Source organism: Neofelis nebulosa, chromosome 4, assembly GCF_028018385.1.
Source record: "Neofelis nebulosa isolate mNeoNeb1 chromosome 4, mNeoNeb1.pri, whole genome shotgun sequence".
NCBI classification, from domain to species: Eukaryota; Metazoa; Chordata; class Mammalia; order Carnivora; family Felidae; genus Neofelis; species Neofelis nebulosa.
The window spans coordinates 50,690,962-50,712,747 of record NC_080785.1 but is presented as its reverse complement, the minus strand read 5'-3'; the positions used below and the strand labels follow the sequence as shown (position 1 = coordinate 50,712,747).

The window sequence follows — 21,786 nt, the reverse complement described above, 5'->3', positions numbered from 1 at the left end:
CCAGGGCTTTCTCCCAAGCCTCTCTCCAGTCTGAAAGGATGAAACCCCCAATTCCAGGTCCTGAGATACTCCATTCCTGGGACCCCGCCCCCCACCCTTCCCAAAAGGACCTGGCCAGCCACCTTGGCTTCCCAAGCCTGGCTTCCAGTGGAGTTAAATCCCGACTAAGTCACCTCCCCACCCCTGCAGGGGCCTGATAACTTGCTCCTTTTTGGGGGGGAGGGTTGGGGGGGCAAACATTTGGCAGTAAAAGGCAAACAGGAAGAGGACTGTCACACCAGGACCCAATACTCAAATTTCCACAGTCTTTATTTTCCTTGTGCCCTGTCGCCTGTGTACATGCTGCGACATACGTGGTGGGTGAGAACGGAGGACAGGCCAACACTCCCATTACAAACAGAGCCATCAGACACTTCTTAAAACAGGGAGGCAGAGGAGATTCCATGGGAGGGTACCTGGCTTTCTCAGCTGAGGTCCCCAGAGCCTGTAGGGCCAGACTACCTTAGAGCTTACCCCTATGCTTTCCGAACATTCCAAGAAATCAAAAAGATCATTCCCAATACCCTTCCCGCCCCTCCAATCCCCCAAGGAAGTCAACGAATGGCAAAATTTAAAAAGTATTCAAACAAAATAGGTTATGGTTCTTTTATTTACAAGTCTTTTGAACACCATCCCTGTATGAAGCGTACATTCAAATATTTTTAGCAGTGAGTGAGTTTAATCGTGGAACACTGTAAACAGATAGAGCCTTTAAATATTCTCTTCATCATCTTTTTCCCCCTCTACGTTGCATTTTTTAAAATTCGCTTTGGTTCCTGCAGGGAATATATATATATATATATATATATATATAATATAATATAATATTTATTTTTTAAAATAATTCCAAACTCCCTTGAGCTCTTGGAAGGTCGCCGGAAGCTTCCAAGCTCAGCTCTGGGGCGGCGAAGGGCAGAGTGCGGTGCCAGAACTGGGTATTTTGGGGACTCAAGCCCCTCATAGCTGGGGACCGCTGGCCCGGCCCACTGTGTCGCTGAGCAAATCCAAGCCTCAATTAAGTGTGGTGGAAACTTTGCCAGGCTGCCGCACTCCACAGGCATTTCCTGCAGAGATCTTGGGGCCAGTGGCTTGGATGCAGCCTCTTAGCTTTTTGATGTTTTCCACCTCGGGAAAGGTCTGCTCTGTGACCAGGCTTTAGGCCTGAGTGGCAGGCCAGGAAGAAAACCCTCACCGGTAGGAAAAACTAGGTGGGCTGCAGGAGACAACTGCTGGAAGCCCAGGCCTCAGACAGTGCATTGAGTGGCTAGGAGGGGTGGAGAGCTGCTAATGCCACCTGGAATAGATTTTTTTTTCCCCTCCAGGATCAGCAGCCCTCTCCCACCTCACAGTCACCTTTTAGTCCAGCCGCCGTCTTTCACATTGGCTTTGGAAATCAGCCCCACTCGGAACATCTAGGAATCCTCCCCCCTTCCTCCTGTTCCTGTCCCCAAGCTGAACTGGGTTTAAAGACAGAATAGCTTCTTGACGCAGGGGTCCTGGGGGGTGGGCAGGCTCCATGTGGAGGGTCCTGGGCCCAGGTCGTTCTCCAGGGCGCTTGGCAGGGGGCCCAGTCCTGATGGAGACCACACCCAGCCCAAAGCTCCACAGTCTCCAAGAATGAACCACCAGGGGTCCCAAACCATTTATTCTAGTTGATGCACAACTCTCCAAATCCAATTTTTGTTAGGAATCTTAATCACAGATGCCCAAGAGAGTCCCGGGCCGCCTCCTTAGAGGCTGTCTCCGTGTGGCCTCCTCTCTTTTGCACATCTCTTTTCTTCGAAAGTCACCACGTGCCTTGACCTTGTCAAGGGCAAAATCTGCATATAATCTCACGTGTATGAAACCCCCCACCCAATTCCAGCAGGCTGGAGCCTTAGAGGAGCGGGTTGGCCGAGTAGTACTGTAAACGGTCTCTGTTAATTTTTTTTTCCTTCATTCTCCTGTTCTGAAACCAGATTTTGACTTGACGGTCAGTGAGGTTGAGCATGCGAGACAGCTGCAGGCGCTTCTCTTTGTTGATGTACACACTGAAGAAGAATTCCCGCTCCAGCTCCCGGATCTGGTACTTGGTATAGGGGCAGCGCTTTTTTCTGGTGCGTTGGCCACCTGTGGAGGGAGAAAGAAGCAGGGAGTGAGTCAGGTGTGGGGGGCTGCAGTCCGTCCTTGAGCCCCGAGTGGAGGAAAAGGGCTGGCCCAAGGGACTGGCCCTGTGCAAACCCCATCAAGGTCTCCTCAGTCCCCTGCCTTCAGACTCCTACTGCCAGCTGGGGACAGGCTGCAGGCGGAGACTCAGCCCCAGATAAAAGCCAGCTTCCTAGATAGGCCCCCAGGGAAGCTGCTCATGCTGCCCCCAGAGCAGAAAGGAGGGTTCCTTACAGCAACAGGCTAGTTTGTGCCGCAGAGGCGGCTTTCAAAGCCTCCGAGTGGGGGTTGCCGGCTGCCTCCAGCCCCGCCAGACTAAACAAACAGCCGCCCGCGGACATTTCACCTTCAAGCACCTGGGCTGCTGGTTCCTGAGGCAGTAAACTCGGCCCCAGCCCCAGTCTTTCCCGGCTGCAGCCCTGACTCGGCCCTTGTTAGCATCTGAGTCAGCTGCCGGGTCTTTGTCAGCCTGCGTTCTGGCCACCAACTCCTGCCTCCTGGACCAGCCTCCTGGCTTCCACGAGGTGAGGGGGTGGCAGCGGAAGCCCCCTACCCTGGGCCTTCCCTGAGCACCAAGGCCACAGAGCCACCCAGGTCCCCAGCAGGGCAGGGGTGCTGATTTAGATAGGGTGGAGGGAACAGGGGCTTCCCAAAAGCTGCCGGCAGGCTTCACTTGCTCCCCTTTTCAATAAAACTTCACAGGAGGAAAGGAAAAACCCGCTTTTGACAGATTGAATAACAATTGTTAGTAACATGCAGTTGGACAGAAGGCGGCACGTAATTGCCACCGCGCCAGAGGAAAATGGCTTCCTTTTGGATAAAAAGGCCAACTTTGGCTTAATTTGTTCCTTTTAATGTGTTGCTCGAGCTAGAGCGGGCTATTTTATCTGTAAAACACGCTCCTAGCGCCGTCGTTAAACAGGGATGCCTTTGAATCCCGGCTGGGACTGGAGTCCCGGCGCAACACATGGCTTTTATAAAAATCTCCGGATTACCTCGCTATCAAAGGCTCCCGGAGCCTTTGCAGGGGGAATTTACAGGCGCCCACCTCCGGCTCCCCAGCCCGATCTGGCCCTGAGCGGGGTCGAGCTGCCGGGCTTGGGACTGAGAAGGGAAAAAAGGGGAAAAGGAGTTGTGTGTGTGTGTGTGTGTGTGTGTGTGTGTGTGTTGTGGTTTTTTTTTTTTTTTTTTTTTTTTTTTTTTTTTTGCAGGCATGCCTTGGCCGGTGGGTATTTCACGGCCAATTTCAGCACTCGCCACGTGATCCCGCCTTTTATAACAAAGTTTTGTTGGGGGAAACCTAAAGGCCCTTCATAAACCTTATATGCTTATAAAACAGCATATAAAAATTTAACAGCGGTGCTGCGCTAGATTTCCAACTCCCCTTTCATAAAGCGCAGGGCGCTTGCCTTTATACGTACTGGAGCCGCTGGCCTTGTCCTCAGTGTGGCCGGAAGACGACTCGGGGCTGCTGCTGCTGTCAGGGCGCCGTCGCCGCTCCTTCTCCTCCGCCGCTGCCGCCGCCGCCTCCCGGCAGCCGCCGCCGCCGCCGCCGTCCGAACTTGAAGTTGCCGGCGTGCCCGTGCCCGTGGCCGCTGCCGCTGCCGCCGCCGCCGCCGCCGCCGCCGCCGCGGAGGTCGCTGCGGCCGCCGGGGGCCCTTTCTCGGCGCTCTTGTCCCCGGGGTAGTCGGAGGAGGCGAGGTTTTCCGGGGTGCCGTAGGCCGTCTCGAAAAACTGGTCGAAAGCCTGTGGCAGAACGCCGTTCCTGCCCACGGTGCTATAGAAATTGGACGAGACGGCGGGGGTGGGGTGGTGGTAGACGTTGGCCGAGCTCTTGGCCAGCACGTCGCCAGGCACGCCGGCCGCGCTGGGCGCCTGCAGGCAGTCTCTGTGCACGAGCTCCTCCGCGGAGTAGCAGTGAGCCAGATTGCCGCGGGGGTGCCATTTAGTGGCGGGCTCAATGGCGTACTCTCTGAAGGTCACTTCGCGTACGGGTTGGACCTGGGGCAGGTTGGAAGAGTAGGAGTATGTCATTGGGCGCGAAGACGGGGTCTGGGGCAGAAAAGAAGGGAGGCTGGAGAAATCTGGACCCGAGACGTAGTAAGTACAACTTGGCAAATACATGTTAGAGGAGCAGGGACCACGCTCATCAAAATCCATCATTGGGCTACCTTGGGCTCTCCGCAGTAGCCGAGCTTAACATGATTCTCCACTGCAGCTGCCTCTTTGAAGCGGATCCGTGAAGTAGAAATTTGGAGACGTAAGCTGACGTGGAAATCTATCCCCATCCTTAGCAGGGAGGTGCTGGTCATGTGACCCGATGTTGAAATTGACAAGCTGCGAGCTGGTCCGGGCCTTTTTTTTTTTTTTTTTTTTTCTCCCCTTTCCTTTCCCCCCCTCCCCTCCCTCCCCGGCTTCCTTTCTTTGTAGCCACCTCAGGGGAAGCAACAGATCGTCACTCGGTGTTCTCACCGAAAGCACGTAATCGCCGGTGTAACTCATGTTGGCTGGGGGGCCTCCCGGCGCGCGGCGAGGCTGGGGTGCGTCCCATGCCACTCGCTTGTGCTCAGCTGCACGGTCCTGGCCCTCAAGTGCGCCGAGGGCGGCGAGAGAGCTCAACTCCTGCCACCCATCACTCCCCGGGTGAGGGATGCCCCAGGCTGGGGGTGGCCGGGTGGGAGCTCGTCGCTGCGTGGCCCGTGCGCGGTCCTGGAATCTATTCTCCTGGAGGCTCGCGTTCGCACCTCCTTCTTCGCTATCCCCCTCCCACAGGCTTGCTCTGGAAACCACCTCTGCCTCCGACTCTGGCCGGACCCCCTTCGGGGCCAGGGTTCGCAGCCGTGGATGTGCCTGCCTCGTGGCTTGCCCGATTTGCACGGTGACTTGATTACACGCTCGCATTCATGGTCACTTCCGAAGCGCTTTAGTGCCTTCCGTCCCTAAACCGCCAACAACCAGGGCGGCTTCCCCCGCGGTTTGTCAGGCATCTGCAGGTCCCGGAAGGGCCTTCGTCTTACCCGGGATCCACCTCCACTTCATTCTCCCCGCCGGCCTCCTCACTCCACCCCCTGCCCTTGAAGAACCCCCCCCCCTCCTCCCCGCTGCCTGCCGGGGTTCGGAGTCGCCCGGCAGAGCCGGGGGCTGTGGGGGCTGCGCCACGGTGCATGGGTCCGCCCGCCTGCCTGGTCTCATGGAGCTGAGGACCCGGGAAGCCGTGCGGTTGAGGCGAGCCTTGGGCTGCTTTAGGGGCGCTGACAGCCGAGGAGCGTTTTCCTGGGTATGCTGCACCTTCCGCGGGCTCAGCAGGCTGCCAGCGGAGCTTCAGAGCTGAGTGGGGGCAGTGAGGAGACGGCTAGGGACAGGGAGCCGTGGCTGAGAAAAGGGTAACATGCTTCCTCTCCTTCCTGGCGAAGCATGAGAGCCAGTGATGTGCAGGGAGAAACTCAGAAGGCTCGGCGCCTTTTCTGCTACTCATCCCACAGAAGAAACACAATACCAGAGGAAAGAGCGCTGCTTCCCAAACTCGCGGGACCGGGGGGTGACAAGAACGCCTCAGAAAGGCTAGATTTGAGCCCAAGGTAGAGACAGGGGCCATAGCTGCTAGTAGGAGTCTTAGCTTTCTTGGGGAAAAGAAAGAAAAATATTAAGATGGTGAAAAATGCTTGCCATCCTGCAGGATTGAATTATCAACGTTTGGGAGAAGTGAAAGAGGGCACAGGGCTGCCAGGCAGGACTGCAGCTGGGAGGGGCCCAGCCCTGGGGCCTCCCCACACCTATCTTCTTGGAAGGAGCTGGATGTCGCTGAAGCAAAGTTGAAAAATGAAAAAGGATAACCTTTTCCCTTTCCCCATCCAGGAAATAGCTGAAGGTATTTATATATCTCGGGGAGATTTAGAGTATAAACTCTAAGATCTTTGGTATTTAAGTGTCAACATCGATTTATTTATTTATTGCTGAGCTGACTGTAACTGACTCAATAACAAATCTAATCATGTATTGCACTGGAAAAGAACTATTCTCATTATGTGTTTTCTCCAAATGATGGCCCACCGTTGCATTTGAATACCTGCTGTAAATATCAATAATATCGAGTAATTACTCTGCAGTGGAGTAAACTAATTTATTGGCATTAATGTTTATGTGGCTCCTACCCCCTTCCTTTACAAGGGTTGCTTATCACAAATCAAACTAGTCGGACACATTGGTTTAATGAACTCTTTATTCAGGATTTGCTGCAAGAACTTTCATACCCCTTGAATCCCTAAGAGTTGAACTTGAAATTATTTGTGCATCTTCAGCTTGACATATTTGTCCACTGTGGCTTGTCCACTGTGCAGAGGGCAGCAGTGGTGTGAGTGAGGTCTGGTGGGAAGGAAGGTTATTGGGGAAAGGCAGCTTGAGACCTCCTAAAGCTGGGAATCGCAGTTACGGGATTGCCCTGCAGCGAAAAAACTTCGATTTCCAGCAGTGACCAACAAGGCAAAATATTTATTTCTCCACAGCATCTCTTTCTTGGAGACAGAATATAAAAGGGAGAAGGAGAGGTTTGTGAACAGTAGTGTTTGAGCCGTTCCCGGACTTGATTTTGGCTCTCTGAAACAATCTCCCAGTAGCCCACCCAGTCCCCCGCCACCCCGACCCTCGAACAAAAGGAATGCTTGAGGGGTTTCAGTGACTTTGCTGTAACAAAGGCGCCACCATTTCAGGGCTTGCCCCGCCCCTGGGTGAAGGCAAACAAATTCTTGCACTTGTATTAGGGCTTTTAAGACTATAATTGAACCCGGGGGCGTCTAGGAGAACCGAAAACAGTTCTAGACAGACCTGGGGTTTTATAGCAGTTTTGGCAGTCAACTTCAGCTTGTGCCTGAGCAGACCGGCTGCGGTGGCCCGCCAGCCGGGGACGCCAGGCTACCTCCCCCAAGCTGCACGCAGCCCCTCTCCTAATTAGATCGGCTTTCCCCTTAGTACCAGGGAGAGGGGGGTACCGGCAGAAAGGTCAGTATGGGGATATACACTGTTCTGCGTAATCAACGCCTCCCGTGCCCCTGAGAGCCAAGCCGAGAGGGTGCCAGCAGGTCTGGATCCCATGGGTATCTGTAGGAGACAAAGGCAAATTTCCGAGAAGAGGCTGGGATGGAGGAGGGCTCTCCCAAAGCAGCTGGCAGGGTAATTCAAGAAGGCTGTACTGATGCGGGGTGCCGGGAGGGACACACAGCCCGGAAGAGGGTATGTTGGGGTGCTGCAGCAAAGATGGATGAGGGGAAAGGCTTTTGATGCCAGGAGAAGAGAAAATGCCTGGAGTGGCGAATGTTTTTACTTCCCCAGCAGCGACAGGAGGGGGTGCTCAGATCCCCAAGGCTTCGGACTTTTCCCAGCTTTGCCCGCTCCTGCCCCTCTTGCCCAGAATATACTGGCAGTGTGAATGTTTGCGGGGGTGGGAGGGAATAGTTGGGGGTGGGCGCAGATTGGAGCATCAGACCAAATCTGGGCAAGCAGGGGAGGCACAGCTGTAGGTACTTGGTTTTGACTTTGCTTTGAGCCTAACTGACTCTTCCGCTTTGCAGGAGGCCCTACACCCGAACTGAGCCCACCCTGCTCAGGGGAAGACCTGACGGGTACTAAGGCCACCTGGAATGCCAAGTCCGAGTTGTATTTCTTAAAGAGATCCAGTGGATGAGGCTGTGACATTGGCCCCTGCCGACTGGTTTCCCACGAGCTGTTCTTTCTCAGGAGCTCCACAAAGCGGAGCCATCTCCAGAAAGCACTCTTCAGCATGTATTTCCTTTTATCCTCAACCCAGAGCCCCACGGCAGCTAATGCAAAAGGCCAAAAATGTTTTGGAGGAAGAAAAACAAAGGCAGGAAGTGGCGGCGGCCTGACGGTGCGTGTGTGTCTGCGGAGAAGGGAGGGAGCCGTTTCAATCTCTTCTTGTTGTTTTTCCAAACTTCAAGGTCTAGGCAGCCCTCGCAGGGCCGGGCCCTTTCGTTCCCCAAGCTGCGTTTGGAGATGGCCACCCGGAGAGGAGAAGGCTGGCGCCCCCGCGTCAGCGTGGTCAGGCGGAAACGGCTAACGAGGCGATTTGCTCAGCAAAGCAGACCGAGCCTTTGCAAGGCTCCGTGTGATTTGGCCTTAAATGGGGGGGTGGGGGTGGGGGTTGAGGGGTTCGGCAGCACCTCCCGGATCCTCCTGCTGGGGCTGAGTGCATCTTGGTGGAGATGATTCCTGCGTCCTACACTCCACCCACCTCCCCAGGCAGGATACTGGAATAAATTGTGTCCAGGTGCCTCTGCCCAGCACTGCCGCCTCCCTCCACTTCTTTTTGCAGCCGAAGGGTGCCTGCTGGCGGCGCCCGGGCCAGGTAGCTTTGGTGCAGTCCGTGCGCTCCAGGGCAACGTGAGGCTCTTTCACTGGGGGGGGGGGGGGGGGGGTTGTCATACTGGGGATGTCTGCAGCACAGCCCTTTGAGGGGCATGAGCCGAAAGGACTGTCACTTGATAGTCAGCTTAACACCTGTTCACTCAAAGGGAGAATAGAACAGTGGGCAGGGAGCAACTCTAGACTCTGGGGTTCCCAACCCCAAGTGCCGCTACTGCTAGGGTGCCCTCTTTCCCCCTTAGTGCTAGCTTGGGCACTGAGGCCAGCTCACTGACCTCCAAATCTGAGGATCTGAAGTCCCCAGTGCCTGCACTTGCAGCCCCTTCAGGCAAGTCAAGCCCCTCGGCAAGTAGCCAATAGTGGGAATGCCAATACCAGGCTGCTCACTCACCATATTCCCTCCCTAGCTGGTCCTGTCTCCCTGCAGCTCCTGTTTGCCTGTCTCCCCATCCTCTTTCCAGCGGAGTCTCCCCTTCTCCAGCCTCCGGCCTTTTCTGATGCCCCTCCTAGGCTAAGCAAGAACTGAGGTGCCATGGGAGGGCACCCAACACTCAAGCACAGAAAAGGGGGCTGTTAGGTTCCTGACCACCCCCCACCCAAGTTTAGGACTTCACCAGGGATCTGAACTAGATCTCTTACCTCATTCTTCCGAACACTCCATTCCAAGGCTCTACCGTGTTATTTTTCTTTCCTTCTCTCATCAATATTTCCTTCTCTTCTTGGGACCTAGCTCCAGGATGGCAGCTAGCCTGGGAGGGGTCCGGCCCACTTGACAGACCAAACCTCACTCGCAAAGATCTACAGTCATTTACCTATGGATCACTTAGGGCACCAAAATTTTTTGCCTTTTCTTGTTGTACTGAGCCCCTAGCTACCTCGGTCCCTAAAACGTCACACTTATTTCTAGAAAAGCTACACAGAAGACTATTTCAACCCCAGTGGCCACACTGCATACAGGTGCAAAAGCCAACTGGTGGCCCGGTGTAGAAACAGCCACTGAGCCCTTCCTGGGTTTGGAGGCCAGGCTTTTATTTGAGGGCCGTCTCCTTCTAAATGGGAGGTGTCTGGAGGTGTGTTGTCCTCCATGGTGATTCTGGATAATGGGTTGTCTGGGGAAGCCCAGGGGATCTCCCAGGATTTGTTCTCAGGAAACAGTTTATCGGCAGATTTTGGCGAATCTATATCACATTTCGAGGCGTTGTCCAGAGGTGGCACTGAGGCTGCCATGAAATATCTGGAGACCCTCTCTATCACTAGTAGGTGGAGGCAGCAGTTAACTTCTCTCCTTGCCTTGGCAAGGCACCCGCCTGTCCACAAGCTCTTCTACCCTTGCCTATAGCACAAGAACAGGTAATGCCTTGAACTTGACCTTACAGTTGGTTCTCATCTGACTCACAGGTTCAATCTTCCAAGGTCCCTAAACATCTGAAGAAGTCCACATCCTTCCTCTGGTTGCTAAAGAGTGGGGCATAGGGCTCAGCTGAGGGTCCCAGACACTCAAGCAATCTGGTTATATTTAGTTTAGTGGGTCCCAAATGGATGGGAGAGAGTTACTTCCTTTGAGAATAACTATTTTTACTTTTATTGTTGTGGATTCATTATTTAAAAAAATCACCCCCCTCATCTTATCAAGTGGGAACAAATGGAGTAGGGGAAACTTTCAAGGACAAAGCCCTGGTTCTCGGCATCTGCTTTCTATTCTCCCTGAAACTTCGGCCCAAACGGGTTTCTCCAGCAGAGGGTATCTGCAATAAGTGGACAAAAGAGGGCGGCCCAACCAGAAGGCTAGCCCTGGCCCTCAGGGTCTTGTCCCTACAGCTGTGGTTCACAGGAAGCCTCCAAGGCCCCAAGCTCCAGCTGCCTCCTAGGTCAATTCCCCAGGCTCCTTCACGTCTACTACGGCAGCAATCCGTGGTTCACATTGCAGACTTAAAAAGAGCGAGCCCATGCCCAGCCCATGGCTACCCTAGGAGTCTCTCCCACATGCCCTTCCAGGCAGTTCTGCGACCAGACCTATTCATGGACAATTCCTCCAGCTAGTGTCCCTTCAAAGGCCCTACTTCACCCATGCAGCTTTAGGTATAAAGCCCAGCTATTCTGTCCTCTGTGGAGGTGGGCGGGGGGCGGGGGGGGGGGAGATGAAATCCTTTACAGGGCCTCTTTGATTCACCTGGAGCCTAAGCTCAGGGCTGACTGCCTAAGCTATTTGTTTACCACTGGGCCTGATGGGTGACCCTGTGCAGGCAGGCTACGGGGCAGAGGGCAAGGCTCCCACCCCTCCAGAGCACAGTGAGTGGGTTTGGGGGCCCCGGGAGTCAGGGATTTTTACCTTTGGCAGAGTGCACCTCACTTCTTGGCACAGATTTTAGGCAGGAGAAGAAGAGCATCAAAGTGCACAAAGCATCAGCATGCACTTCAAGGAGCAGACCTGGACTAGAGGACCTTAAGAGAGGTTCCCAGCAGGGTCCTTGCTCCCCTATCCTATTCCTGGCTCTGCTGGCCCACAGGCCCTGCGGGTCCCCTGTTTCTGCCAGAGCCCAGACCTCTGATCCAGCCACATTCGCTCTCCGGAGCTTGCAGGCGCTGCCTCTCGCCGGGGCTAGGCCTCCGCGGGCTCCGAAGTGTCCTGGACCAGCTTTTCCAGGACTCGACGGGGACATAGCCTGGGCCACCTCTGGCTGCAGGAACTCCTTTTCAGTAGGGAAGCCAGGGAAGAACCCTGGCCTCCAGTCCGCGAGTCCAGGCCATCAGAACCCGCTTGCAGCCGGCCAAGTGTGGGTCCGGGGCCTTCCCGAGTCCGAGTCCGCCTCGGCCCTGACCGTGGAGGCGGCCATCCTGCGGAGGACTTGACCTTTGCGGCTCGGCGAGGGGAGGGCGCTCTCTGAGCTGCCGGGAGGGGGATTCTGCTTTCTCCAGCTTCTCCCACCCAATAGCAGCCTGGACAACCCACGCATGCAGCGCCGCTCACCTCCATCCCCCCTCCATTTTGTGCAGTGTCCGCAGACCCGCGGCCGAAACAAAGCCCCCAGTAGTGCTCTCACCACCTCCTTTGCGAGCTCTTGTCCCCAACTCCCCTTGGCTAAAAGGTTCAGAGCTAAAGCCAAGCGGTCCAAGGCCCTCCCCAGCGTCCTCTTCTCTCCCTGGACCCCAGCCGCCCGCAGCCAATGCCAGGGTACTACTGAGGGTGCCAACCGGGCCCCTGCCGGTGCCATCTTCCCGGGAGAGGGGTCCTGGCCTCGGGCTGCGGGCGGCGCCGGGCCTACCGCCGAGCAGAGCCACAGAGGCGCTGGGCGCAGCGAGGCCGGAGGCCGCTTCCCGGCCCAGGCCCAGGCCCAGGCCCAGGCGGAGACCCGGGGCTGCCCGGAGGGCCCGGATTCGGGTCCACAGCGTGCTCCCGCGTGCCCAGCTCGCTCTCCGCTCCCTCGGATGTCACCCCACCCCTCCGCCCGGGGCTCAGAAAGCGGAAGTATTAGGTAGAGAAAAAACACGGTTTCTTTTCAGTCCGTCCTCAGAACCCCTTTTAGAGAAAATGCTCCTGTCAAGTTTTATTTCCCGTGCAAACCACCTTCCACGTTGCCAAGAATTAAGACCGGGAGAGATTAAATACCCGATTATTCTCTTGGGGAGGGCGGGGCGGAGAAGCGGGCACCCGCACAAAACATTCGTTTCAATCGGCTTGTCCTCATCAAATCACGCCTGGAGAGGCCCGCCAAGGCCCCGCTCTCGGGCGACCGTGACGTCAGCCTGCAGCTGCGGGGCGACTCCCCGGCGCGGGTGCCCGGCCCTCGGAGGAGCCCGCCAGGCGCGGGCCTCGGGGGGCCAGCGCCCTGACCTCGGCCAAACGTGCTGCTGCGTGCCTCCTGCGACACACAAGCCTTGCAGGCAAGGCCGGCTCTGGCAGGGTCGGAGCCTCCATTTTGAGCAGAGGGTTCGCTTGGAAGCAGGGAGGATTGGGAGCGTCGCCTCTGCCCCGGGGGCGCGACATCAGGCGGCGCTTTGAGTCCGTGGCTGGCGCTTCTGCGGCTCGTCCACACGCCCGCACCTGGGCCGAGCCCCGCGCCGCCGCGCCGCCGCCCGCCAACGTTCCAGCGTCTCTAAGGGGCCGTGCTCATGCTTTCTGCCGGGGTCCCGGCTCTTCAGCTGCGCGACGGAGCCGGGCAGAAATGGAATCAACTGTGACAAGGCCGTAGCTGCTTTCATGGAGGGATTTTTCCGTGCCGGCGTCTTTCTTCCTTCCTTCCTTTCTTTTTTCCCCCCTTCCTTTTGAAATCAAATTAAAAATAGCAGACACCTCTCAGGCATTCGGCGGCGCTAGGTAGAGGTTGGAGGATTGAAGCAGCCGATCAGAAAGTGGGTGTTTTCGTAAAGAATGAGGCCGGCTGCTATTTACCCGGCGGCCTAGCCGATGAAAACTTAATTGTTGTGTGCGGTTCCTAAAACCTAGGCATAAATCTCCCCGGGGCCGCTCGGATAACGCCACATCGTTGTTTATGAAAACTGGGATGTGAGCTACTCGCTGCACATTTCTCTGATTCACCAGGTCTTGGGCTGCTGACACGCATTCGATCAACTTTAAAGGAACGCGCATAAATCAGGAAGCCCGTAGCGTCTCCTCCGTAGAGGTCCGCAAATCCGGAAGGGCGCCTCTAAACCCACCCGGGCGGGGGGCTTAGCAGTGCTGGACAGCCTCCGTCTCCCCTCCGAAACTCCGGAATCCGTAGAGAGGAAGCGAGAAGCCGCATCTTCACCAAACCCTCCAAACACACGCAGCAGGGTGTAATCTGCACAGACATTATGCGGTGAAAGCTGTGTCATTACGCGCACGCATACGTATCACCCTCCGCTGAATTTCACTGACTCGTGAATTTTTTCAGAAAGCACTTCCATTAGGTTGAGTTTTAAAAAAGAATCATTTTCTTTTCCCCTTTCTTTAAAAATTATTGCTTCTCTCTCTCTCTGTGTCTCTTAACAATTTAAACGGATGGCTTCAGTTCTGCATCAGGCATAAATAGTAGTTAAATGCAAAGTGACATTTTACAATCATCCACTTAAAATACCTTAATAAATTTGACAGTATTAAGAGCATATGGAAAAAGTGGTTTTTTTTTTTTTTTAAAGTCCCATATTTACAGTTTTTTAAAGGGCAGGCCATTACAGGATTCAAAATCTTTGCTAATAGATGAAAACACTGTCTAGCTGTTTTCATATTTACAATTTCTTGTTCAGAAGAGGCTTCCCTTTTAGGGAAAAATAAAACACATTTGAATCAGCTATGCAGCTGTACTATCCTGGTGTCTGGTGTTATTATTGCTATATGGTGGCTGGAGTCCTTCTGGATGTCTTTTTTCTAAAGGTTTAGACTAATTGCTATTTGGGTATTAGGGATCATAATCCATGCTTGCTTTAGGTTATCTGGTAGATCCATAAGAATTTTAAATAAGAGGGGAGCTAGATAGGGTCGACTATCACCAACCATTTAGAACAGGGGGAAAAAACCTGAAATATCTTCTGTCATTAGTTTCAAAAATTGAAGGGGGTGGGGGGAAAGAAAACTACTACTTTACCCAGAGTTCCTGCGATGGGTTGTGAAAGGGGCGGTATTCGGGCTTCAGAGCGGCTGTTGGCCTCCTTCCTAGGCCTGAGGCTCAGAATATTTCTTACATCTAAAGAAAAATATCCCCCGTCAACAGAAGAGTCCCCTTTGGAGCTGTTCGTAAACACACAGTATGATCCAGCTTCGAAGGGATTTTCCACCACTTTAAACATTTTGGGGAGAAACTTGTTCCTTTGGCTTGATGGTAGCTTGTTTAGAAAGGGAGAGCTGTGGAACACGATGTGGGGCGCTTGAACTGGACCATCATTTTCATTTGTTTCCACCAGTGGAGTTAAAATCCATGTTCAGGGCAGCAAAACTGGATTGCACGTCTCAAGACCAGCCCACACGTATGCTTCAAGACCATGCTGTTTCTGAGACAACTTCAAAGATTCTAGAATTCTCCGTCTATAAAGAAGCTCTAAGTCCAGGTTGGAGAGGTTTCCGTCAGCCAGGTTTCTCAGCAACCAATGTTGTTTTCCATAAATCGATGAATATGGTTTTTCAATTTGCAATGATTTTCCTCTAACATAAAGATAAAATTAACCTCATCTCAAAATTCTGTATCCTAAGGCTCCTGGTTCCACCAACATTTCTATATATATATATATATATATATATATATATTATATATATGTATATATATATATAATATATATATATATATATACACATACATACATAGCACGGATTTGACAAAAACACATTATCTTGTGTGTATATTAAATAGAAAACATACATACGTGTTATTTATGACTCTAAACACAGCACCTGATGTGTTGTTGGGGGGGTCAACAAGTAGTAGATATACTTGGTATTATTATTATTGTTTTGATGGTGATCGTTAATATTAATTGTGTATATTTCTTCCACAAATCAAATGGCAGTTTTTGCAAACAGCAGTATAAGATTGCACACCACCCACGAGCAGTAATCGGCTCTGAGAGATCCAGGATAACTCTCCGTCTGCATCCATAATATGGTCATTTTGTAGATATGAGATCTTTCAGCTCTCCGTACTGACCTCCTAAGAGGTTTCTTTGAATTTCTGAAATGTAACTCTAGAACTCTAGAGTTAGCGAGGCATCTGAAACTTTTTATTTGCCATATAGACTCCCCTATAGTTCTAATTAGGATGGTAGGCCACCTTGGAGGGTGAGGGCAGGAAAGAATGGTTATTTAAGAACACCTTTTAGACTGTAACAAAAACGTACAGCTTTGAAGCAGATCTGCAGAAATCTGAGGCAGAGCGGGCACTGGGAAGACAAATCAAACTTGGCCATTAAAGAAAAGGAGCAAAACTTCATCATGTAAAGTACATTTTGTACCTCAACTCTAGAAATCACCTTAAGTTACAACATCTTGGGTCATCAGTAATTAGTGATATTGTATCTGTACAGACTCTACAATATATATATATATATATATATATACAAGCACACACAAGCACTGATATGCAAATGTATACATGTATACACACAAATAATATATATTCACATATATACAGGCACATGTATAACTTACATATATTCAAATTTGTTCCATCTGGAGCCAAAGAAATGAGTACTAAATCTCTAAAACAAGGAGTCAAGGAGGTAAGACCTTTTGATTCCCTTGAAGCTGAAGAATTACAAGGAAGCTTGTCAACGCGAGGTGGCGCCCTTGATCTACTAATCCAGCCGAGGCCAATTCATGAGCTGTCAAAAGTCAAGGTCACAAACTGTCTTTTTCGTCAAGGTCAAGGTTTAAGGCCTTTCCTAGTCCTGTCATTTCAACAAATATCAAAACCTGCCCTTTCAGACACATGCAGACCCAACAGTATATTTGAAAATACGATATAGCCTGGGCATCACTGATACTAAACAACTGGTTTTCATTTTCCACAGTGAGCCTGGGAATTTATACTATCTCTTCCTCCTTTCTTTTTTCTCCTTCTCAGAATGTCTAATGCTTTAACTTTCTTGAAGCACTTATCTAAATTTTCAGGATTTTAGTTATGAGGGAGTTCTCCTTTTGCTTAAAAAATTTGTAGTGAAAAAAAAAAAGACTGAATTAATAATAGAAAAGAATGGTCCTTGGTTTGTATAGGTTTTTCTTTCTGTGCAGTGCACATTTAGTATAGGAAAATAACGAGTATTTCCTTTAGATTTTAATGGCAATGACTATTTTATTACCATAATTAATACCACTATATCATTATCTACAGGTCTAAGGTTTTTAAATTCCTATTTTTAGTAGAAATGTTTGAAAAGCAGGTGCACAAATACATTTTCACAGTGTGCTGAATGTCTTTATTTACAAGATAGCATTTTATAGTGAATGTGAACAAAATGAATGTGCTGGTCGAAATAACTGCTTGATTAAAAATGTGCTGTAAAAATGAATCCTTAAACTTCCTAATGCAGTCTTATAACACAATAAACAAGGAAAAAATACTAATCCCTTACTAGATCAAAGTATAGAATTGTAAACATCTAAATGTTTCAGGGGAATGGATTTCCATTCTGAGTTTTCTAAAAAAATTAAAAAGCAAAATTATTCTCCAGCAAATGTTTAGTAAATTCTGGGGGAAATACCAGTTTAAATGAAACATGAACCCTGTTCAATCCAAAGTCCACCATGTCCCGATGGACTTCTCAGGATAGCTGATAAAGTGAATTCTATGAAACATCTGATGCTTGAAATATTTTTTTTGAAAAGTTATCAAATCCTTTGGAAAGTAAATGGTATCAGGCAGAACATATAATCCAAATGCCACAAAATATGCTTGTTATGAGTAATTTAAAATTATTGTCAGAAAGACGTTCCCAACCTGGGGTTCCCTTGTAGCCTCAAAGGCTCAGCTGGTTGTATTTACTACCAAGACAAATGATCCTCAGAAAAGCTTTCTCTCCCTTTCTTCCTTCATTGTAAATAGCCCAAGATCATTATTTCAGTACCTTCTCCTCTCTCCCCTTCTCAATCTATACATGTTTTGCAGAATATACAACAATGGTAGGCATTTCACTGAGATTTACCTGAGCAGTCACTTAACATGCAAAGGAGATGTCAATGGCGACCCAAAGACAAGCAGATGTTTACAACAGCCTCTTACTTTTGTAACCAAAGTTTTGGATTATTACCATATAACACAGTATCCTGAAATATTATGATCACATAAATACTTACAAGATTTCAGTAAATGCGTAACTTATCTGAAATTGCATATTTGGGGGTTGACGTTCAACTCTAGAGTTTGTCATTTAACGGTCTGGTGGGGTTGGCAGGAGAACTGGAAGTCTTTACCTTTTTCTTAAAGTTTTAAAAGAGTTGTAGATTCCACCAAGGAGAAAGAGATCTCCCTTAGGAAAGCAAAATGCCAGTGTCTTTCTCTTTCTCTTTCCCATTCTTCATTTATTATTATTAAGCATTATGTTCATTATATCTGGGCAAAGCAACGAGTTCTGAAGCATTTCTTCAAGTTGCTCTCTCGCTCCACTTTTAATCCATTAACTAGTGGTCTTCAGTTTGTTGATGACTTTTTTCTCTTTGACCCTCCTGTTCTGGAACCAGATTGTAACCTGCCGCTCGGAGAGATTTGTCGTGGCTGATATCCTCCTCCGTTTGTCCTTGGTAATGAATTTGTTTGTAGCATATTCCCGTTCGAGTTCTTTTAATTGCACCTTGGTGTAAGGGACCCGCTTCTTTCTCCCTCGCCTGTAGGAGCTGGCGTCTGAGGGATGAGAAACCACGTCTGGAAGATAGGGAAGAAGGCAAGTTACACAGGGAGCAGACCCAGACCAGGACAGGCGACAGCTCGATCTGAGCCACCCGCCTTGCATCGCCCAGCTGCCTTTTGCCATGCGTGGGTACAATCCAGCCTTCCGCTAAGACCTGAAGGGTCGGTGGGGTGGGGGGTGGGGGGTGGTTAGCCCTGCACTGAAATGAAATAGCCTATGGCTCCATTGGCCACCCAGCCGAGCCATCCAGTCCACACAGCAGGCTGGGTTCGCTTGACCGCCTGGCCCAGCGGCCCACACCTTAGCCCCAGACGCAGGGGATAACACTTCTATGCCTGGCTCCTCTCTGTATACCCCAATCCCCAACACTTGATGCTTCTACACTGAAGCCCTTTTTTGAGAGAACGAATAGGGGCAATTTTGTAAACCGTTTCCAGGTCAACTTTCCATCCTTAAGTCGATGTCAAGGGCTAAGGAGGGCGGGGCACAGAGGGAGAAAGGGAGCCAGCCAGGGTCCGCACAAGCTTCTTTCCAGCCATCCCTCCTCACCCAGAGAGAGCCAGGAGTGGGCCCAACTCAAGGGCAGCGCGGGCCGCGCCAGCTAGCCGGGGTCGGGCTCCCAGAGGGGCAGGCCAGGGAGAGAGCAGATGGGGCAGGAGGGTGACCCGGGAGCGAGCGGCAGAGAAGCTGGAGCAGAGCCGGAGGACCGGGGTTGAGAAGGGGGCGCCATTTACCGGGCAGAGTGGACTTCCAGAGGTGGGGAGGCTGCGCCTGCTCTTTGGGGCAGTACATTTGGCCGTTCCAGCCGTTGGGCAGCGCCCAGGGCTGGTAGCTTTCCATGGGGAGACCCAGGGGCTCGTGGCGCGACTCGCCGGGGCCCCCGAGGCCGGGCACCACCGGCATATCCAGGTAGCCAGGCACGGGCTGATGGTGGTGGTAAGGCCCGGGAGCGTAGCCCTGGTGGTAGAAGGCGAACTCCTTGGCGCGGGAGCTGAACTCCTCGGCCGCCGGGCCGGCCGTATCCATGTACTTGTCCGCGAAGGCGGCGGCAGCCGCGGCGGCCGAGGCTGGCTGCGCGCACGACTTGATGGCGTTGGGGTGCGGGCCCATGCGGGCACACGGGTAGTAGCCGCTGCCGAAATAGCCGTAGGGCAGCGCCGCGGGCCCCGACGAGCTCTGCGCCGCCGCCGAGCAGGGACTGCACTGCTTGGCGGCCTCGGCGCCCGCCGGGCCCGCCGGGCCGGGCCCTCCAGAGGACGACGCAGCCGCGGCCGCGGCCGCGGCGGCGGCGGCGGCGGCGGCGGCAGCGGCGGCCGACGGGGGCGCCTCCCCGGGCGCGCTGTTGTAGGCAGCGGCGGCGCCGGGCGCCAGGGGCGCCGGATGCGCCATCAGGTTGCGGCACTGGTTGGCTGCGGCCGCGGCGGCCGCTGCGGCCGCCGCCGCCACCGAGAAGTTGCCCCCCGCGGCCGCGGCGGCCGGGTGGGGGAAGCCCCCGCCCCCGGCCCCGGCCGCCGCCGCCGCTGCCGCCGCCGCCGCCGCCGCCGCCGCCCCTTCCATGTTCTTGTTGAGTTCGTCGGCCACCAAGCCACCGCCGTTGTCGTAGAGAAACATGACGGTGGGCTCGATCCAGCGGGGGTGGAGGAGCACGGAGGCTGTCATAGCCCGAGCCGCATGGAGAAGACCCCAGTGGCGCTGTTTTAAAAAGCCCCCAAGAAGTGAAGAGCGCGCGGCGCGGGGCCGGGGCCCGAGCGAGGGGGGCGGATCGCGCCCCGCGGGGTCGCGCCAGGCGGCCGCCCATTGGCCCGCCCCCCCCCCGCTCCGCCCACGGCGTATGCAAAGCGGGCGGCTCCAACCCGGGCTCTGCGCTGTGCACCCGCGGTCCCCGCCGCCGCCCGCGCCGTCCCCAGCGCCAGAGCCAGCGCCCGCCGCGCGGCCACGCACCATTCACCCAGAAGAGAGGCGGGGGACCCGGGCGGGTGGGGGCGGAGGACCGGGCGGGTGGGGTAGGGAAGAAAGGACGGCCTCCTCCAGCTCCCCTTCTCTTCCCCTAACCCAGTGGGGCCCAGAGTAGCGTAAAGCGGGGAGGGGACAGAGGCGCGCCGTTGGGTTGAGACCTGAAGCGGTGGGAATAGATCAGGTAAATCTGCGGGAGGTTGGCGATGGGATAGTAGCGAAAACGGGGCGTAGTCCAGGCTGGGTGTTTCCTGGGGCCTCCGACGCTGTTTTCTTTCCAGGTATCCGCGAGTCTTCCTGCCGTGGGACCCCAGCGTGGACACTAGCGTTTTCGGCTTCGACAGCGTCACGATTTGGCTCTTTCCAGAGGAACAGTGGCGGGGGCATTTGCGGATGCGCCTGGCTCATGGGCCCCCAGGACGTTCCACTGTGGAAAGTTCGGACTGTGTTTAGGGGATCCCTCCCCTTTGCTGTCCACAGTGTTGGTGGGCAATTTCATACACTCGCACTTAGGCCCATAGGGTCAGAACGACCCCCTCACACCCACACTGACACACGCACACACACTCAAGTGTACCCTGTCCACATCCTCACATTTAGGTATAGAGACTGCTCCTCAGTCTGCCCCAGTGACAACTCTCCCTCCTCCAGAGACTTTGGAGCAATCTGTGTGCACTATTCTCTGGTGCTCCCACCTCTCCAGCCAGGCTGGCCTGTCTTGGGAATTTAAAAGGAACAGCCCCAAGTGCTGGCTGGGAGCTCCCTTTTTGGCACCCAAGGAGGCTTCAGACTTCGTAGCTCTTGGACAGGAGCTCATTCTTCAGGCACCTGGGTACTCCCCGTTTCACTCCATTTTTCGACAGGAGAAAGAAAGGGACTCTGTAGGGCCACTTCAAGTAGAATTGGGGAGAGCATTGTCGCCAGCCTGCAGAGGGTGTCCAGTCCTCCTCTGTCCAAGAACCAGCCCGAGAAACCTTCCCTCTGTGTCGGAAATGCAGACCCTTTCCTGAGAGCAAGGTGGGGTGTCGGTGCTGGAAAAGCCAAGCAGCCCCCATTTTTTTTTTTTTTTTGGTGAGGGATCCTGGAGGTCCTGTTGCTTTTGGGTTACATACTTCCATTTCCAATTGTGGAGGCTGTGAGCGCGTCAGATGCCCAGAAGGGGAATATGCGTTCAAAATGAAAGTGGGTGTATTCTATGGGAACATCAGGTTTGGAGAGAGCGTTGGACTCCCTTTGACACCAGGTGTATTGGTGAGCATCCAAGCGTGGACCTGTCCTCCGGTCCTGGCTTGCAGACTCAGCCAGCAGCTCAGGGCACTGCAAATATCCCCAGTCCCTGTTCCCTGCTCTGATCTGCTCTTTAAAGCTCCTGGTCTTCCTGCAGAGTCCGGACCAATGACCCTGGGCTCTGACTTTTATCTGCCTTGATCCCCAGGTTTGCTCAGACCAATGTAAGTGTTGTTCAATAACACCTTCTATGACACCCTCCTCCCAACATAGACATACCCAGTGTGCCCTTTCCCTCCTGCCTTTTTAGTAGCTCCGGGTAAATATTGATTTGCCTCCAGTTTACCTCCTCCCTGAATGGCCGTTTGCAGACTGAGGAACTAGCCTCTGGAGCGACTCGATTTTTGTGTTACTTTCCGGCCCGTTCGCCCCCCTTTCTTCCTCCAAGTGGCATTGTAAAACTCACAGTGACAAAGAAACAGGGTAGGGTTCGAGGCCCCAGTTCCTGAGAGGTTGAGGGCTGTTTTACATACAGGTCAGACACGGCTAGAGGCCAAGGTCAAGTTGAAAGTTGCAGTCTAGCCAGCGTGAGAACTGCTATGCAAGCCTGGAGACCCAGGCAGCTGCCGATAAGCCCACTGCTCACCTCCCTTGTCTCGCTCTTGACTCTTTTTTTCCTTCGGAATGATTCTTTCTCGCTCTGTTTGGTTCCTCGGCATTTTTTTTTCTTTTTTC

General features: G+C 53.1%; 2 protein-coding genes and 1 long non-coding RNA gene across 4 annotated transcripts; 1 reads left to right on the top strand and 2 right to left on the bottom strand.

The window, feature by feature from the left end:
* Positions 1 to 631: 631 nt before the first annotated feature.
* On the bottom strand, positions 632 to 4,347 carry HOXA11 (homeobox A11). Its single transcript, XM_058724752.1, has 2 exons — positions 3,606 to 4,347; positions 632 to 2,148 (listed from the first exon to the last, which is right to left on the bottom strand). Exons 1-2 carry the CDS (start codon positions 4,345 to 4,347, stop codon positions 1,916 to 1,918), a joined length of 975 nt encoding a protein of 324 aa, XP_058580735.1. The 3' UTR covers positions 632 to 1,915.
* Positions 4,348 to 4,529: 182 nt separating this feature from the next.
* Positions 4,530 to 8,318, top strand: LOC131509222 (uncharacterized). Of its 2 annotated transcripts, none has more exons than XR_009260374.1 (3): positions 4,530 to 5,461; positions 5,598 to 6,052; positions 7,749 to 8,318. It is a non-coding gene; the product is annotated as an uncharacterized LOC131509222 (long non-coding RNA). The 2 variants fall into 2 exon arrangements; XR_009260375.1 differs by lacking the exon at positions 4,530 to 5,461 and having other exon boundaries at positions 5,472 to 5,762; positions 5,861 to 6,052.
* An 8,102-nt stretch (positions 8,319 to 16,420) lies between these two features.
* Positions 16,421 to 19,578, bottom strand: HOXA13 (homeobox A13). The gene is made up of 2 exons (XM_058724751.1): positions 18,606 to 19,578; positions 16,421 to 17,885 (listed from the first exon to the last, which is right to left on the bottom strand). The coding sequence occupies exons 1-2, from the start codon at positions 19,528 to 19,530 to the stop codon at positions 17,641 to 17,643; spliced, it is 1,170 nt and encodes a 389-aa protein (XP_058580734.1). The 5' UTR covers positions 19,531 to 19,578; the 3' UTR covers positions 16,421 to 17,640.
* Between the last annotated feature and the right edge of the window lie 2,208 nt (positions 19,579 to 21,786).